Source organism: Carcharodon carcharias, chromosome 1, assembly GCF_017639515.1.
Source record: "Carcharodon carcharias isolate sCarCar2 chromosome 1, sCarCar2.pri, whole genome shotgun sequence".
Lineage (NCBI taxonomy): Eukaryota > Metazoa > Chordata > Chondrichthyes > Lamniformes > Lamnidae > Carcharodon > Carcharodon carcharias.
This window is the reverse complement of record NC_054467.1, coordinates 174455948-174476423: the sequence shown is the minus strand read 5'-3', so window position 1 is coordinate 174476423 and position 20476 is coordinate 174455948. Positions and strand designations below refer to the sequence as shown.

The 20476-nt window shown below is 43.1% G+C and overlaps 1 protein-coding gene across 6 annotated transcripts in view; it reads right to left on the bottom strand.

The window, feature by feature from the left end:
* The window catches only part of pde4d (phosphodiesterase 4D, cAMP-specific), a 1628454-nt gene that overhangs the window by 196373 nt on the left and 1411605 nt on the right, over nt 1-20476 (bottom strand). Inside the window, exon 5 of one of the 6 annotated variants that reach the window (XM_041186415.1) lies at nt 3276-3347. The exons of the other annotated variants lie outside the window; for them this stretch is intronic. Within the exon in view, the coding sequence (XP_041042349.1) occupies nt 3276-3347 (72 nt within the window). The remainder of the gene's footprint in view (nt 1-3275; nt 3348-20476) is intronic. 6 annotated transcript variants of the gene reach the window in all.

Genomic DNA, 20476 nt, shown 5'->3' with positions numbered 1-20476 from the left:
GCATCCACGAGGAACTCGGCGAATCATGTGCCGGAGGCAGGCAGGAAACCATCCATCCCACTGTTATCTCATGGGGGTTGAAGAACCTGGTGCTATACTTAAAGGGTACGCAGACAGACATTCATTTGTTGCAGGCCAGGATAAGCTACCACATCCTGGGATCACTCATCTCTAGGTAAGAGCACCCCGGGCGATACACTCATGGGTCAATGCTCGCCGTTGCAGGGGTCTATGTTCAGCAGCCTCTTAACCTTATAGAGGATCCGTTGCCTCTTGCTGCTCAGGCCCCTGCTTCTCCTGGCCCTGTGCCAACCTGCAATGGGACCTCCTTTTCCTCATCTGGATGAGTGCCATTACCAAGACAGGGTTGCCTGCAGCCTGTAATATTGATGCCTCTCTCAGTGGATGTGGGAATAAACTGAAGTGATACATTAATTGAGCATGTCCTTTACAGGTTTCCCTCCATCTCAGTTTTATTTGGCTGCGTCTTCATGCAATACTGAAAATGTTAAAGGGGATCAGTCTTTATGAAAAATTATGTGGTAAATGTGTTTTATTTATTTAAACATGACTATAGTGACATAAATTAGGTCAAAATGCAATACTCTATGAGCTGTGCAGACAGTAGTGAGAAAAATGGCAAATAACTTTGATCTCATCAAGTCAAAACATTCCAGTAAAAATTTTCTGGTCTCCGGGTCATCGAAGGTGAGATGTAAGTTGAGGAGATGTGTATCAGGACCCCACAGAAATTCTGATGTACAGACATATGCAGATACTGCCCTGGAAGTTTAAACTTCCAATGAGCTGATTTCTGCTGCCCTGGACCCTCTGCAAATGTTTTCATCCCTGAGCTCAGTGTCAGAGATTTAGACCAGATATACAGAACTTACCTGAATACTTAAACTGGAAATGTTACAGTTTAATACCTGATCCAGCTCAGTGGTTAGCCAGTGTTACTCAAATAAGCAGCACAACTGACAGCCTCCCAATCACCCCTCCCAACATGACCCAATTACCCTCCTCCTCAGACCACTCAACCACACTCCCCAACTACTCACTTACCATCTAACCAGATCCAACTACCCTTCCCAACCATTCCATTACACTCAACCAAACCCAATAATCCCCCAACCCAAAGGGGCCTTCTGATGGAGCCCCCCCCCCCTTCCCACAACCCCGAACCCCCCACTTCTCACCTAGATCTAAGTCTGTTAGTTTTCGGGCCTCCTCATGCAAGGTCAATCCTCCCACCAGCCTAAAAATTGAGGTTAGGTGAGAAACGGACCTTAAAAGACAAAAACTGGCCACTTAAGGGTTTCAACTGGGACAAGGGTGGGTTTCCCGTCCGAGGCCTTGCCCGCCCCAGTGTAAAAGCGTTGCATGGTCAGGGCTGGCGGGAGTGCGGAGGGAATCCCATTCCTTCAATTTCACACTCCATCTCCCCACCTAAAAACCCACCAGTGGGGGAGCATAAAATTCAGGCCCTGATCTTGCTGAAAAACTTAGACCTTTAAAAATTTACCTGAAGATGGTAGTTACTGTTGTGAAAAGGGGGCATGTCTCTATTCTTCCATTTCTTCTTGTGCCTGATGGTCTTCCCCTGGAAATACAGTGATTTGAAATCCCTTTGATGCTTCAGCTGGGATAGAAAAATACAGCTGAAATATCATACAAGGGTTGGGTCGCAGAAATCTTTGTGAGCAGTGACAATGCGTCCAGCATCGACCCTGACTGGAAGATTTCAGCCTTCATGTTAAGGTGTCCTTCACAAAGATATTCTGTCCCTTTAACCTTAGAGCAGGTTGCAATATGAGATATATGTAGGTAGGGGGCAGGGTAAATGATGCTAGTACTCTACTTTTAATTTCTTTATAATGTAGTATCAACTTTGCATCTCATGAGAGACAACATTCTTTTGAAGAAGAGTTTATTTTATTTTGTCATTGAAATAACTCAGTGATGTATTAGGAGTTAGTAAACCTGGGTTTGATGTTACCGATATCTGCACATAGTCTCCTTTTAAGTTTGCAACTTGCCAATCTTGGCTGTATCATCAACTGAAGCTAACTAGCAGTGTGTGTAATGCCTAGATAATGACTTGGGCTTAGACTTATTTCCTCTGGTCTTCTGTGGAATAATGGGCAGCAAGACTCAGCCACCTCTTTCGCTCCAGCCCAGGTGGTTTCCGGCTCTTGGAAGTCGTCCTTAAACGTACTTCGCCAGGTCTTCTTTGACTGACCCCATCTTCTTCTTCCGCCTAGTGATGCCCACTTCACTGCCACTCTGGCGAGGTGTATGTCAGGGAGGCAAAGGACATGCCTGCCAGCATCTCCATCACGATGTCCTGCAGGTACCTCTGATCAGCCCACTGCAGCACTTCCTCGTTAGTGATGTTGTCTCTCCAAGTGATGCCAAGGATCTTGCATAGGTAGCACTGGTGAAAGACATCCAACTTACATGACACCTTTGCTGTTCTCTTCCCAAGATGCAGAAAAATGCCAGAGGTTCTACCTCAGTTAATTCTATACATGGCTGCTATGGCCAAAGTTCTGAAGATGTCTGCAATCACCTGCATGCTTTACTTCAAGTAGTAATTGAAGAAGAGTTTATAATAAAAGGGAATTAGGTATTTCTAAAAGGAAGAGTATACATTTTTACAGGGAAAATGGGACTAGAGTAGATAGTTCTAGTTAGAGAGCGAGCGCAAGGACAGACATGATAAAATCAATTCTGTGATTCCATGTCTATGCAGCTGCACAGGGCTGGAAGCCTATAAGACAGGAAAATTTTAGAAAATCATTCAAGTTTTTTTAATATAACTATCAAAAAATAGATTAATCATTATTCCAAGAGTATTTCCATTGTGACTGGAAAAACTAAGTAAAATAACATTCTTGGTGTTTCCAACGTAAAATAAAAGCATTCTTAAAATTCAAAATAGCATCAGTAATGATAACTTTTGCTAAGACACTCACAAACATTGCCTGCAAAACAGATAACGAATTTCACAAGTATAAACTCATTAAGGCCATATGATTAATCCTTTCCAGTTTAGGATTCTTTCTTTGTGGAACATCTGAAACATCAATAATTAGGCTAAAAGGGAAGGGAGAGGGCAGGGTGATCTCAATTGTCCATTTAGACTCCTCACTTTTCTGCAAAATACTCGAGTGAACCAGTTAGATAAAGGTGACTGTCACTGGTTTTAAGGGAGTTGCTAAAGGTTTGGTTATTAGTATGTATGATAATGAACAACTACTACATTCACTTACTTTCCTACCGACAATGTAAGCACTGGTTCTGATCTCCGTGAAACCAAACCGGGTCTCTGATGGCGATTAATCCTATCAACAGGGACAAAGTCATCAAAACAAAATCTCAAGCAGACTGGTTATCCTCACCTCATTGGGTACTAATGGAAAAAAAAATGAATGAAAAGTTCTCTCAATGTAACAGGACTTAGTTTTTGATGTTTAAGTAGTTCAAGAGGGCTACTGTCACTGTCAGTGTCCTTTAAAAAAAACTTTAAAGTTTCAAAGAATTAAATACAATATCCTTTTACATTATACAGTCCTGGCTGTCTGTCTATCTGTCCTCTTAAATTTATTGCAATTCGCCTTAAATTTTGCATTTGCTTTGTCTTGCATATCTTTCATATTTAGAAGGTTAACTTTCTTTTGCCTGTTTTCAAATATCAGTAAACTATACTCATTCTTTCTGAAAACTATTGAATATTAGGCTATAAATTACCATTGGCAAAAGCACTGAAGAGACTGTTAACCTGCTTATATGACAGTCCTCTGTGCATTAAATTACCTTACAGAAGAATCCCATGTGAATGCATTAGCCATTGGATTACTTTCAACAATAATTTCTTGCTTATCATTTATGAATAATCAGTAGCATAATTTCTATTATGCTGTTTTTTAATTCATGAAATTTTTGTTGAAATTATGAATGCTGATGAATCTGAGAATTTGAGGATCTGATTTAATGCACACCCCTGAAATCAAACCATAGGGTGGGGAGGAGTTAACGACGATTGTGAATTTCTACTCTTTGGCTTAAGTAATTGCTGTACTGCAGTGCTGTGGATAAAGTCAATGCAGTTGTAATTCAAACAAAGAAATTCAGGAAAAATCAACAATAAATAAAATTCAATTCTTTGTAATGATTTGATTTTAAAAGGAATACTAAGGATGCTCTATTTCTTAACCAACTTTAGAATTGTTGGAATAACCTCGCAAATAATGAACACATATTAAAATACATCACTGTAGTATTGTACAAAAATAAATCAAAACACTTAGTAGAATAGGTTTGTAGGATGATAACAACATTATTCTTGCAAGCATAGCCATTTTGCCATGCATGTGCTGCATCAATAATTAAAGGGGTTTTAGGAGGAGATCAGGGAGCTCCTTAGCCCTGTGAGAACTGTGTTCTCTTCCACTACCACATCATGTCAGTTCTGCTGGCGCATTTTGCCTGCACATGTACAAATTCACTGTATTCCCAGTACGCAGAAGGTTAATAGCCAAATCATGCACATTAATAAAACCTGTGACTCAATGGATTAGAGCAGGAATAGCGTTGACCAAGCTCCCATTGTCAAAACTGCAATTTGAGAAACACTGAAGGCATCTTGTTTATGCTTTAAAATGCAATAATTAAGTAGCCCGTTATTTGGAAAGAAATTCATTCAGAAATAACCTTTCCATTCTACTATATGATTACAGCGAACTTGTTTGAGGTATCTTGGATATTTTTGTTGCCCAGGTACCATTAGTTGCAATAGTATTATACAAAACAAGGAAAATGCATTTCTTATTTCAATGTGCTTTTGTAACTATCTGCACTTTTAGAAACTTCTAGTGAGGTAAACAGGTGAAGCCAAAAATATCACCTAAACAACAGTAGTAAAAACATTCAGATGATTCCTGGATTGGTTACATATTAAGGATCCTTTCTTCTATGAATATTGATTGACTGAGATGTCAGAAAATGAAGTGGGCCAAGTGGACAAAGCATCTGTGGGGGACACTTGGTTAAGTGAGATCTACATTAATAATCGAAAAATTATGGGCCAGAATTTTCCTGATGGCGATTTGGGGACAGGGCCCGCTCACCGACGGGAAAATGATGCGGGAGGAACCCCCGACTTCATCTCGCCCCATTTAAATATTCAATTGAGGCCATTGACAGGATAATTAAGGTAATTAAAGGCCCTGCCCATCCAACCTTAAGGCTGGCAGGCAGGCCAGGAGCCCTGGCAGGAAGGAGAAAAAACATGAAACCTCATCCACTGGCGGGATGAGATTTCATGTCTGTTTAAAAAATCGTTAATAAAGTTTATGTAATATTTATTAACATGTCCCATCTTGTGTGACATTGTCACATGAGGGGGACATGTTAATAATTTTTTTATTTTTCTATTTTTTAAGTTTACAAACCTTTCAGCGCACTCCCTGAGACAGCACTTAGTCTCAGGGAGCAATGCATTCTTTCGCGCGCATTGCGAAAGAGTGCACTTTGACAGTTGGGGAATTCCACCCCCCCGGCACAGGAAGTGCACAGTGCTTCCTATCGGGCAGCCCACTGGGTGGGTCTTAATTGGCCCGCCCACTTAAAATGGCGGCGGAGCCTGTTTCTGCAGCGGAGTTCGGCTGCCCGCCCATCGAGGGATAAATTCTGCCCATGATATGATGAAGAGCAAGGAATAATCTAAAGTAGAACCTCTAAATTGGAAGAGGGCTAACTTCAATGGAATGATGCATTCTAGCCAGGGTAAATAGACCCAAAGACTGACAGGAGAAACTGTAATGGAACAATGGGTGATCTTTAAAGAAGAGATGATTCAGGTACAGGCTAGGTAAATTGCAACAAGGGAGAAAGCTAGGGAACCAATGTCAGCCATTTTTAAAGGTCAGATTCGCAGAGCTGGAAATTTCCATTCTCTGCACACTTGAACCGGGAGAGAAAATCTGGACCTAAGATTGATCATTTTTATTAACCAAGTGTTTTAAGGGTTATGGAATGAAAGCAAGTAGATGGGGGAGTTAGGATACAGGTCAGTCACGATCCACAGGCTCAAGAGGCTGAATGGCTTACTCCTATTCTCAAGGTTTTGGGGGTAATGTATCAGCATGGATTGAGGATTGGTTAACACACAGAAGACAGAGAGTTGGGATTAATGGGTCGTTTTCACGTTGGAAAGATGTAACTAATGGAGCGCCACAAGGATCAGTCCTAGGACCTCAATTATTTACTATCATAATTAATGACTCGGAGAAACAGACAGAACATAATGTATCTAAATTTGCTGATGATACAAAAATAGGTGGGAGGGCATGTTGTGATGAGAACATAAGGAATCTGCAATCGGATATAGATAGCTTGAGTGAGGGGGCAAAAGCTTGGCAGATGGAGTTTAATGTAGGAAAGTGTGAGGTCATGCACTTTGGTAGGAAGAATCAAAAGGCAGACTATAATTTAAATGGAGAGATTCCAAAAAAGTGCAGCACAGAGAGATCTGGATGTTCTTGTGCATGAAACACAAAATGTTAGCATGCAGGTGCAGTAAGTAATTAAAAAGGCAAATGGAATTTTGGCCTGTATTGCTAAGAGATTGGAGTTTAAAAATAGGGAAGTCTTATTACACCTGTACAGGGTGTTGGTGAGGCCGCACCTGGAGTAATGTGTACAGTTTTGGTCCCCATATTTAAGAAAAGATAAAAGCAAAATACTGCGGATGCTGGAAATTTGAAACAAAAACAAAAATAGCTGGAATAGCTCAGCAGGTCTGACAGCATCTGCGGAGAGGAATACAGTTAATGTTTCAAGTCCATATGACTCTTCATCAGAACTAAGGAAATACAGAAATGAGGTGAAATATAAGCTGGTTGAGGGGAATGGGACAGGGGGAACTGGATAGAGGGCCAGTGATAGATGGAGGCAAAGAAGAGATTGCCAAAGATGTCATAGACAAAAGGACAAAGGGGTGTTGACGGTGGTGAAATTAGCTAAGGAATGTGCTAATGGTGACATTAAGGGTAGAAGGCAGGGTGAGCAAGTGGCAGATAGCCCTAGTGGGGGTGGGGTGGGGGGAAGGGATCAAAATAGGCTAAAAGGTGGAGATAAAACCATAGATGGAAAAAAAGTAAAAATAATGGAAATAGGTGGGACAAGAAAAATATATTTAAAAAAACTATAAATTATTGGAAAAAAGGAGATCAGAAAGGGGGTGGGGATGGAGGGGAGAGTTCATGATCTGAAATTGTTGAACTCAATGCTAAGTCCAGAAGGCTGTAAAGTGCCTAATTGGAAGATGAGGTGCTGTTCCTCCAGTTTGCCTTGAGATTCACTGGAACATTGCAGCAGGCAAAGGACGGACATGTGGGCATGACAGCAGGGTTGTGTGTTGAAATGGCAAGTGACAGGGAGGTCTGGATCATGCTTGCAGACAGACCAAATGTGTTCCGCAAAGCGGTCACCCAGTCTGCATTTGATCTCTCCAATGTAGAGGAGACTGTATTGGGAGCAGCGAATGCAGTAGATTAAATTGAGGGGAGTGCAAGTGAAGTGCTGCTTCACTTGAAAGAAGTGATGGTGAGGAGGGGGGAAGTAAAGGGGCAGGTGTTACACTTTCTGCGGTTGCATGGGAAGGTGCCGTGGGAAGGGGTTGACGTGTTGGAGGTGATGGAGGAGTGGACCAGGGTGTCCTGGAGGGAACGATACCTGTGGAATGCCGCCGGGGGGGTGAAGGGAAGATGTGAAGAAAAGATATACTGGCATTGAAGGCAGTTTAAAAGGGATTCACTAGGCTGATTCTTGGGATGAAGGGATTGACTTATCAAGAATGGCTAAACAGGTTAGGCCTTCATTTATTAAAGTTTAGAAGAATGAGGGGTGATCTTATTGAAATGTACAAGATTCTGAGGGGGCTTGACAGGGTAGATGTTGAGAAGATGTTTCCACTAGTAGGGGAATCTCGAACTAGGGGACATAGTTACAGAATAAGGGGATACTCATTTAAAACTGAGATGCAAAAGAATTTCATCTCTCAGAGGGTAGTGAATGTCTGGAATTCTCTACCCCGAGAATTGTGGAGGCTAGTTCACTGAAAGTATTTAAAGAGGAGGTAGGTAGATTTTTGAAATATCGGGGAGTTGAGGCCTGGGGCAGATCAGCCATGATCTTAGTAAATGGCCAGGCAGGCCTGAGGGGCTGGACAGCCTACTCCTGCTCCTATTTCTTATGTTCTTATCTTCCTATGTACTCTAGAAGTGGCAGCCCTGCTTTGAAAACTCTACAATTAAAATGTTAACCTATCTTTTCTCTTGTAGAGGTGTGTATTTTTGACCCTTTTTTGTCTTTACTGCGGGGCCCGCTCGCCAATGCGTAAAATGACGTGCGGTGATGTTGAGCGGAATGCCTGACGTCATCCTGCCCCATTTAAATTTTCAGGTAGGCGGGGACTCAGAAAATCAGCTGTACACCTGTCGACCTCTCAATGGCCATTTGAGGCCATTGACAGAGCCATTAAAGTGGACTTGCCCATCCAACCTTAAGGTAGGCGCACAGGCCGGAAGCCCTAGCGGGCTTCAGAAAAGCATGAAACCTCATCCAAGGGCGGGATTCGGTTTCCTGTAGGTTTTTAAAAATTTAATTAAAGCTTTTTAAAAAGTTATGGGCATGTCCCAACTCACGTGACATTGTCAAATGAGCAGACACGTCAGGGATTTTTTTTTCTATTTTTAATAATTTGCACAGTAGAGCCGATCTCCCTGAGGCAGCACTTAGCCAGGGAGATGAGGGTGCTCTTTCGTGCACATGCGCGAAAGAGCACACTCTCGGGTTTAGGGATTCCCCCCTACAGGGAGCGCACAGCACTTCCATGTAGACGTCACGCTGGGTGGGCCTTAATTGGTCCGCCCACGTAAAATGGTGGCACGCCCCTAATCGTAAAATGCCTCTGCGCGCCCGCACTTCAACTTCCCCCCGACAGGGGAAAATCCTGCCCTACAATTTTTATTGGTTAAGCTACAGAATAATACCTTGGTCAGTAAATGAATGTATTCCTTTGTATTTACCAGCCAGATAAAGCTGTGTAGAGGCTACACATTTCCTCATGCCTCGGAAGAAAGCTGGAGAACACATGTTCCTAGATCCATATCACACATCTTCTTGCAAGTGTCAAAAGTATGTCAGCAACAGAAGCTTTAGAATGGTTCATTTGTTTGACAGATCAACTGGGATTTAGTGGGCCTGAACTTCCTCGGAGGACAATCAGCATTGGATTGCCACTCAGTGCCCAGTTTTTTACCTGATTCTTTTTTCACAGCCTGTCTTGCCTGACCTTCCGACTCAGGCCAGATGAGATCCAGGCAGTACAGTGCGTCCCTGGGGCCTAGCATTGAAGTGCAGGAGAGTCAAAGGGAGAGAGGTCATGCCCCCTTTTTTAAGACACTAACTGACGTAAACCAGGTAAGTTTAAAGGTCCATTGCAATTTCAAGGTCCTTGACAGACCAGGGAGAATGTAAGTGTCTAAGGTAAGTTGATACGATTTCGGGGGTGGGGGATGCTCAATGGCTGGCGAGAAGATCAGAGGTCAGGGAGGGGATCAGAGGTTGGCAAGAGGATCGGAGGTTGGGAGGAATTGGAGGTTGGGGGATTGGAGGCCGGGGGTTGGAGCGGTTGGAGGTGGGGGGGGCGGGTGGTCAGGGGTTGAAAGGTCAGAGAGATTGGAGGGAGGGTTTAGAGGAAGGGGTCGGGCCTCGGGTGGAGTCAGGTTGGACCTTGGTGGGGGGAGAGACCAGACCTTGGGTGGGGTTGGTCGAGTCGGACCTTGGGGGGAGGGAGTAGGGCCTGGGGCGAGGTGGTTCGGACCTTGGGTCGGGTCAGGCCATGGGTTGCAGGGTGGGGGTTGTTGGTGGGGTTCAGGGCCTCAGGTCAGGTCGGGCCTGGGGGCATTGGAGTGGAGGTGATGGGCCTCAGGAGTCGTCGGGGGGGGAGGTGTGTGTGTGGAGGGGGCGGCGGGGGTCAGGTCTCTGATTAGGTCGGGCCTGGAGGTGGGTGGAGGTGAGAATCCGGCCTGGCGGCAAAGGTTTAGTCGGGTGGGGTTCAGGGGGAGACCCCTGCAGGGTCAGGGGTGGGGGAGTCCTGTTGGGGAGCGGTGGGGGTAGTCCCTGGAGGTTCGAGGTACTGGGAGCGTCCTGTGGTGATCCGGTCTGGGTCTGTACAGTAGATACCCAGAAGTTAGTAGTGGTTTTATCCTTCTAACTTTTTCTGGGTAACCATCGTTGTAACCCAATCAGAACCATCTGAAGTTTGCGCTTTAAATTGCATTTTCGAATGGTGCCCAGTGCAGGCGATTGCCCATGGAAAGTCTGCACTTCTGGGCAATTGCTGTGCAAACCTTACCTGTGAACGCCTGAAGCAGATTCCCGAGCGCATCCCCCCACCCCCAAACCAATAAGATGCTTGGGAGTTTGGAAGTTACGGCCCAGTGTCTAAAGAGGTGGAGTCAAAATGAAAATTATTGACAATTTGAATCAGAGAGATCATGAGGATATTAGATGGTTTAAGAATGTTTAAAAGCACACCAACAGGTGCTCTTCTAAGACTTGAGTTAAAGCACATGAAATCAAGTTGTTCATGGATTTATTTATTTTATTTTCAACCAATAAACATCTGTTAAAATTCCACGTAAAGGAATTTCATATGAATGGATATCTGCTAATATTCAATTATTTCAATTTCAAACCAATTGTTAGGGCAAAATGAAGGGAGCTTTACTCAGCACCTGACTGTGCCCCACCTGTCCTGGAAATGCTCAAATTAGATACTGGGTGGCAAAAACAGAAAAATGTTTTTATCTCGAGCATTGATATCTTTTAATAAGCACACAATACTGATTTTAAATGTAGTCATGTTATTTTCAGGACTGGGAATCTTTGAATTTTATAAGCTGCAGTGCCAAACGAAAGATATAGGGCTGAATTTTGTCGTCAACGAGCAAGGGGTGGGGCCCACTCGCCGATGCATAAAATGACACGGGATGACGTCTGGGGGAACCCCCGACATCATCCCGCCCCATTTAAATCTTCAGGAAGGCGGGGGCTCAGCAAAATCAGCTGGGGGCCCGACGACCTGTCAATGACCAATTGAGGCCATTAACAGGATCATTAAAGCAATTAAAGACCTGCCCTTCCAACCTTAAGGCTGGCTGGCAGTCCAGGAGCCCTGGTGGGCTTCTGAAAAAACATGAAACCTCATCCAGCGGCGGGATGAGGTTTCATGTAGGGATTAAAAATGTTTAATAAAGTTTTAGTGTAAATTATAAACATGTCCCATCTCATATGACATTGTCACATGAGGGGGACATGTTAAGGATTTTTTTTCTCTATTTTTAACGTTTTTAGAAGTGTCAGCGATCTTCCTGAGGCAGCACTTAGCCTCAGGGAGTTGTGCGCTCTTTCGTGCACATGCGTGAAAGACCGCACTCTCGCTTTTGGGGAATCCCCCCACCCACACAGGAAGCGCATAGCGCTTCCCGCTAGATGTCACGCTGGGTGGGCCTTAATTGGCCTGCCCACGTAAAATGGTGGCAGGGCCCACTTCTCCGGCGGGGATTGGCTCCCCGTCCGCCAGAGATTGTGTCAGGCCCACCCACCCAAAAGGCAAAAAATTCTGCCCATAGGATGGAATTTTACGGTCCCTTTGCAGCCATAGTCCATCGACTGTGATGGGACTGGAAAATCCCAGCTGCGTAAAATTCCGCCCGTAGAGACTAAGGCACAAAGCTCAAGACCAGCTAAGATGGTGCTATAGAAGTTTATTGTTCGCAGTAAGGGTCCTATACAAAATCAACCTGACATTTAGTGAGCATTGTCCCACAGCGTGAAACTGTTTCAAATTAACACCCACACTGGCTGCCATAATTCTGGGTGAGATCACACTTCAAGGTGGATTTCTTTCCATTAGGCTCTCCACAGGCTAATGAAGAGCTGAGTTGAATGCTTTTGTCAGCCTAATGAACAAAATGCTTGTCAGTAACTTTAATCAATCCAAGAGAAGATTGCTTATTTCAGAAGACATTTGTGCAAAAGAATTTTAAAAATGATAAGGCTTTGGCTTTATTAAAGCATCATGATGCTGCTCTGATTTCCTTGCTGGCATTCAGTGGAGGTGTCTCTGCTGCACCCACATAAATGTGTACTGAAATGCCCTGTGATTTAGGAAAGGCTCTTCATTCTTTTGTGCAGGTGGCTGGCAGTTCACTGGTGGAACAGGAGGTTTTGGAGATATGGTTTGGAGAGACCAGGGCATGCATCAGAAACTGGAAGGAGTGAGTGGCTGTGGTAAAAAGGAAACCGGGCATGTGGGAGCGATGCTCCCTCTCCACAGCGGGTAAGAACCTGGTCATCAGGTGTGAGGCACTCTTGGTGTTGCAGTACGTGGCGCAGTTCTGGCCCATTCCTCACCCCTGCGCGGTGGCGATCACCCCAGCCATCTTTATCTTTAGCTTTATCTGGAGGTCAAAAATGGATCATGTTCGCAGGGACACGAATGTACAAGCCTCTGGATAAAGGGGGAACAAACCTGCCCAAAATTGCCCTTATCCTGTTGGCCACCTTTCTGTGTAGTTGCATCAAGCTGTGCGTTGACCCTCGGTACGCAAACACCAAATGTCACTACTTGCTGAGATTCTACCTGTCCCCGGTCTTGCGAAAGATGGGTCTGGCCACGCTGCCGCAGAATGCTCCAAGTAGTTGGACCGTGCCATACCACCTGCCCCTGGTAGAAAAATTTATGCTGAGAAACACCTTTGACCACAAGTCCATCAGGCAGTGGTGTGCACTTAACATTCTAGAGGCCTTGAGGGAAAAGAAGTTAGTGGATCCTGTCGGATGGCTCCCCGAGCAGACTGCCAAAGTCATTTGGCAGAATGCCTCATCGCCAGAACTTTCTAACAAGCACCAAGATGTAGCTTGGCTGGTGGTGAGAAAGGCCCTCCCTGTCAAATCCTTCCTACATGCCAGGAGTCTCACTCCCTCTGCACGTTGCCCTCGAGGTGGCTGTGGTAGGGAAGAGATCGTTGTCTACCTCCTTGTGGAATGTGCCTTTGCAAAGAAGGTCTGGAGAGAGGTGCAGTGGTTTTTGTCAAGGTTCATCCTGAGCAGTTCTGTGACATAGGACTCTGTGCTCTACGGGCTGCTCCCAGGGACACACACCAAGACAAACATCAAGTGCAGCTGGAGGATCATCAAAGACGCTCTTTGAACTGCCTGAAACTTGTTGGTCTTCCAGTGCAAAGACTTGTCCCCAACCTAGTGTTGCAGACTGGCACATTCCCAGGTACAGGACTACGTGCTGAGGGATGCACTAAAGCTTGGGGCAGCCGCTGCAAAGGTGCAAAGGTGAAAGGTCACTGTCTGAGTCCTTTCTGTCATAGTGCATAGAGGGGCTGGGAATTGCAGAGACCCCCCCGGGCTGTATGACTCACAATGCATGAATGCAGTGAAAACTAAATGTACCATAATTGTATTGAAGCACCTCAGAGTGCAACATGATGTATGTTGATAACTCCAATACCATTGCACTGTCTGTAATGACCATGCTGAAATGTCTGTAATATTCATTGATCGTATTGAAGCACCTCGTGATCCATGTGTAAAAGTTGAATATGATTCCACTTTTTTTGATGGCCATTTTGAAATGTTTTGTAATGTTCCTTCAGATATTTTATGAATAAACTATATTTTTCCAAAAAAAAATCTAGAAATTCGGTCAGCTGACCAAGAAGGAACATAGTTTTAACCTCACTCTTGCTTTCAAATTATCTCGTTGATCGATTGATATTTTGCTCCTTAAAGACCATTTTCTCTGTGGTACTTGGAGCATGTATATCATAAAAACATTAATATGTGTTTACTCGAACTATTCCAGTATGAATTTCATCCGTGTTGTGAAATCAATAGCTTTCAGTATTTGGAGAAAAGAGTAAAATGAGGGAATATATAAATGGGAAAGTTTAGAAAATGGGCCTCCTGCTTAAAACAAACTCAAAAGGCATTTCAGCTTTTTATTATGGTGAAGGTAACAACAACACGAAAAAATACCACAACAAGACATGCTTTGTTACTGCTATTCAAAAAAGCAAATGGTTTAAAGCCCATTTGAATCCTTGTAAGAAAGCTCTTACATGTGAACAGGTAAACAATATAATTCATTTAGATTTTATGCACTTTACAGAATAATAACTATATTGACCAAGCAAAATGGTTATTAATACATTCACTTAAAGCTGCAAATGTAACAAAAGCTTTTTCACAGAAAAATCATTTCAAACTAGAGTGATGTATAAATCTTCAATATTTGACTTCTGCATTTTTTCAGATTTGGAATTTGAGACAGGCACAATTAAATTATGAATCATCAATAAGTTTTCTATGTATGTTATTTGATCCTGAATAGAGTACATATAAAATGACCCCTGACTGAGAGCTTTCAACGTTTTGCAGCTTTAATTATTAGAGCAGAGGGTCTGGTTTGAAACAATCATGTCACGTGCAGACAAACAGATCTGTCACAAAAGTCAGTAAATCTTGCAGGCACACATGAACAAACCAAAGGAAATATATCAGGCAGATTTTTTATTTGTACATCACTTACAAGGGAGTCAAACCAGTGGACCAGCATCGTGGACTATCGGTTGGAGGGCGTTGGGGCCCCCTGGTGCATTACAATATTTCATACAAGTAAATAGAAAAGAGTTACATTGGCTTGGACGCTATAGCACTAATACTAGATGCACATTAAACACATTAAACAGTCTCCAATGTTAAACTATCTATTTCTTCTTGACATTAAGAAATCCCATTTCGCTCACTTCTGCTTTTCGCGTCAGAGAAGTTATAAAACATATTAATAAACTGTGATCTAACTATGTTAAATATCAAAGCATTGTTAAGGAAAACTATTTGTTGTGATGTATAAACTTTGAAGAAATAAGCTTTTCAGTGTTAGTCAATCCATCTACAATATCAGCTATAAACAAATAATATAAAGTAATGATTTGGAGATAAATGTTGAGATGACTGAGAATTTTAGCCTGGAGACACAGATAAACTGTTGAACTCTTCAGCTTTTAATAAAACACGTAAGCTATTCATTCCCTTTTAACCTATTGGTTTGAGACACTAATAGCATGTTTCTCAAAGAAACTTTCTAAAATAAAATATGGATAGAATAATGGACAGTACATTGATTTACCAACATAATGATTGCATTAAGTGCAACAATGATTTGGAATAATGGATACTATGGAGGTAGTTACTGTTCAAAGATGTAATTCAACCAAAGGGTTCTGATGAAATTATAAACAAGGGAGCAAGGTCACAAAATATCAACAGAATGAACTGAGAGTGTTACAATCTTGAGCACTGCTGAACAATATAAAATTTAATATAAAAATAAAATTCAATAAGATGCACATTTGTGAAATTTAAACCAGTACTGCAGCCATCAAGTACTGCAATAATACTGTTGACAGTTGCAAGTATTCTCCACACTAAGGGATTTAACAGCTGATTGTGGCTTTCACAAAGAATAGGAGGCTTAGTAACTCTTTCCTACAACAGCTTAGGATGCAACCACATGCTTCGTGTCCATTTTATAATTCTTAAGGGTAGAATATAATCTTTGTGCACCTGTGTAGAAACTATGGCCTGAATTTTTTAGGTGGCGGGTGAGCTGAGCGGGAGCAGGGATGGGGGCAGTCATGGAGCTGATCTCCGCCTGCGATCAGCTCCACGCCGCCATTTTACACGGGTGGCCCACCCAGCATAAGGCAGGAGCCAAAGTGCTCAGCATTACCTGTGCGGGCAGGAGGAGGAGGAAGAGTCAAGGCCAGCACTGCCTCACAGCACAGAGCTGCCTCAGGGAGATTGAATCGATATTGAAATAATTAAATAAATTGAGAAAAAATTGAATTAAACATGGCCCCTCATGTGACGCTCATGGATAAGGTTTCCTAAAAAACACGAAGGCTGCTTAGCCTTTTCATCTGCCAGCTAGCTTTAAGGTTGGATGGACAGAATTAACAATGATTTTAATCACTTCCTTAATGTCCTTAATAGGGGGACACACCCGACATCATCGCGCATCATTTTACAAGTTAGCATGTAGGGCCCCCACACGCCGGCTGAAAAATTCTGACCTATGGCTTCTTTTAGTGTGTAATGTACCTTTAAGAATAATAATTGTTAGGCAAGTAACCAATAGGAGAGTAACATAACTACCTCAGCAGTCCGTGTAGAGATAGAGTTGGAGCTGAATGCACACATGTAATTACTGCTGAGCCTATTGTAAATAAACTTAAAGTTTCCACCCAAGAAGTGTCTGCAGATCAACTCTATCATTAATAGAACAACTCGGCCACCCTACACCAAACTAGCGATGAGGATAAAACAGGATTGAACGGAAGAAATCAAGCTAAAAAGAAATCGGCACTGTACCTCACCCAGTGATTTTAAGTAGCAAGCTCCGTTAGAATTGAAGAAGTTATCCATTCTCAAAATCCCACAATTTGGGAGGATTGATTCTTTTGAATCTGCCACAGGCGATTGGTCTCAATATACAGAACGTTTCACGTTCCTTTTTCAAGCGAACTTGATCACAGGGGAAGAGAAGAGGCGAGTGATCTTCTTGAGCACTTGTGGGAGCAAAACCTACAGCCTGATTCAAAGTTTGATGGCACCCAGTGCCCCAGATTTGAGGAATTCTGATGAATTGCTGGACCCCATGAAGAGTCACTTTCAACCAAAGCCCTCATTCACGATGCAGAGGTTCAAGTTCAATTCGTGAAATAGAGCCCCGGATGAGGCAGTTGCAAGCTATGCTTCAAATTTGAAGCAGCTGATGGAACATTGTCAGATTGGTACGATACTGAACGACATGCTTAGAGAGGGTTTAGTGTGCAGTGTGAAAGAGGACTCTATTCAGAAAAGATTATTGTCTGAAGTGAATCTGGATTTCAAGAAGGTGCTGGAGATAGCACTGGTCGAGGAAAGTGCAGTAAGAGATCCAAAAGCAATACAGGATGCCTAAAATGGCGCCGTCCTCCACATCGGGCAGGAAACCTTAGTCGAAAGAGACACGATAAAGCGACACCCTGCAGAAGCAGAAAACAGTCCCCGCTAGACAAAGAATAAAGAAAAATAACTTAGCAGTGAAATTGAAGAATAATTTCAATAGAGGTGGAAACCATCAGTCTTTTAGTGATTGGTAGTTTAAAAAAAATCGAATGCTACTATTGTCATAGAAATGGACAGATGATGAGGCAATGCGAGGAAATATTCAAGCAGGCTTGTAAACAAAAGAAGATGCCCAATGATATCTACAATATAGAAGAGCCTGAAACAACAAATTCTGACATTTACTCGTTGCTTAATCTGAAAGATGGAAAGACACAAGCAATATTTGTCACAGTGAAAGTAAATGGCAAACCAGTTGGAATGGAAATGGACACAGGAGCTTCCACTACAGTGATTGGGGAACATACCTTTGGATATTTGAATAATGGTGATTATCAATTAAGTTTAGAAAAAACAGCCACCAAGCTCAAAACATATATGGATGTAGATATTCAAATAAAAGGCATAAGCTGAGTAACTGCCTATAATGGAAGCCAAATTGGCAAAGCTACCAGTGTTGGTATTGAGAGGCAGAGGACCAAACCCTTCTAGGGCAAAATTGGCTAAGGGAAATCAGCCTTGATGGCCACTGAGGTTCCAAATGAAAGCATTTCTGCTTGTGTAAGGACTCAACAAGCTGAAGAAATGCTGGCTGTCTTAAGCCAAAACCTGAAAGAGCAGCCGAAGGAACTCAAAGAGACGCTGCTTGATGACAGAGTTCCAGACAAGATGGGCAACCTTCAAAGGGAAAAAGAAAACCTGTTGAAAGACTTTCACACACTATAAGATTTCCTCAAGTCAAAGTTTGCACCTCTGGAAAAGTATGAAGAGAAACGCAAAGAATTCAGCACCTCTCTGAACAAACTGAAGAGTCAGTTGGCAGAGAAGGAACACCAATGTACAATTTTCCAGGAGGCAGCAAACAAATACAAAAAGGAGATGGAAGAGCTGAAGAATCAGCTAAATGAAGTCAACAAGGCTTTGGAAGCAAAAGTCACAGAATTTTCCAAGAAGCTGGTAGATAATGAAATTTTGGGAGACTCAACCACTGAGCTCAGACAAGTTGAGCTTCCATCTGAGAGAAGTCTGGCCAACAGTGAAGTCAAAAAGAAGGCCGAGATTAAAGTCTGTGCTAGAAAGAAGAAGGCACATAGAAAGAAGATACAGAAATACTAATAGGACTTCAATTCTGGCAGCATACAAATACACTTTTGTACATAGGCCTGGCAATCAAACTGCAAATGCTGAAGCCCTTAGTCGTTTGCCTTCACAAGAAAATGATGAGCACGTCCGAATTCTACAGGACCTTGTTTCATTGTTAAATTTCTTAGATTCCTTGCCATTATGTGCTCCACAGCTCAGGGACTGGCCAAGTTGGGACCCAATCCTATCTCAGATATGAGAAGAAGTGCTACATGGTTGGTCACAGGAGCCCGTACCTGATGAATGAAATGGTACTTCAACAGAAGATATGAAATAACCAGTCAGGATGGCATCTTATTGTGGGGAGCACGAGTGATTGTTCCTCCAAAGGAAAGGGAACCATTTTTAATTGAACTACATAGTGCCAATTCAGGAATTTCCCAAATGAAGGCCATAGCACACAGCTATCTATGGTGGTGTGGGATGAATGGCAAAATAGAGAGTTTAGTAAAGCACTGTGTGCAAAAGTTGCAAAAACTGCAAAGGTGTCAGTGACAGCTCCGTCACACCCATGGGAGTGGCCAGGTAGATCCTGGATGTGGTTATACATTGACTACATTGGACCTTTCCTGTGAACAGTGTTTCTGCTCATTGTTGATGACCATTCAAAATGGTTGGACATATATGAGGCGATCAACATCAGCCACTACAATTGAGAAACTATGTCAGAGTTTCGTTATTCACGAACTATTAGAAGTAGTCATTTCCAATAATGGCATGGCATTTCCAAGTGCTGATTTCAACAGTTTATCAGCATCAATGGTATCACTCGTGCAAACTGCACCGTGACACCCTTCCTCAAATGGACTGGCCAAAAGGGCATTTCAAAGGCAGGTATGAAAAAGCTAACTGGCGATTCCTTGGCAACCAAACTAGCACGCTTTATTTTTCATTATACAACAACAGGTGTCACACCTGAGGAGTTATTGTTGAAATGCCATCTCAGGACAAGATTGAGCTTAATAATGCAAATTTAGCGGGATAGGTGGAAAGGAGTCAGGGAAGCCAGAAAATGAGCCATGACTGGCATTGTCATGAGTGGAAATTTACTGTGGGATAGCTGGTATACGTGAAAAATTTCGGGAAAGAACCAAAGTAGATACTGGGTGAAATAAGTGCAGTGACTGGACCTCTATCTTACCATGTTAAAGTGGAAGGCCAGATCGTGAGTAATCTTGTGGACTATTTAAGGAAGAGAGAGGCAAATCATCAAGATTTGGTTCCACCAGTGATCATGACCATGTATGCATTTCCTATTTAGGATTCTCAACCCAGACTGACATGTCTGATGTTCCTGTAACAGTTGATGATAAAGAACTGCAAATGCCCACTGAAGCACCTGATGTTCAGGCAACTCTGGAAAAGGAGGTTCCTGACAAAGAATCTAAAGTTGTGAATGTTCCACACATACCAGGAAACAACGTGAAAGACTGAACTTGTAAATTCCTTACCCAGTGTAAATATTATGTTGGCTTGAAAAATATATACTTATAGATATAATATGTATACCTGCGTTAAAGGGGGAAGAATGTAGTAACTATGGTTTTATTTATTGTGTAATGTACCTTTAAGAATAATACTTGTTAGGCAAGATCACATGATCTGTAGTAACCAATAGGAGAGTAGCGCGGGCTACCTCAGGAGTCAGTGTAGAGATAGAGTTGGAGTTGAAAGCACACATGCAGTTGCTGCTGAGTATATTGTAAATGAACTTAATGGGCAGAATTTGGACCTTGGCGTGTGGGACTAATGGGGATTTTACACAGGCAGGACAATTAAGACCCGTCCAGCGTGATATGCGGCCTGGGAATGAGAGCGAATGGGCGGGTGGAAGCGGGGGCACAATGTCCGCCGGGTCCAGTGGCGACCCGGCGGCCAATTCAAATGTGGTGTTGGCAGCCCCTGGAAGGCTGCCACTGGAGGACACAGAAGACTTGTGAATCAAAACCATAGTGGGTGGACACGGCAGGCGGAAGGGCAGGCCGGTGCAGCAGTCAGTCCCGCGTTTCTCGGATGAGTGCCTTGAAGCCTTCCTGGAGGAGGTAGCATCGTGGAGAGAAATCCTCGACCC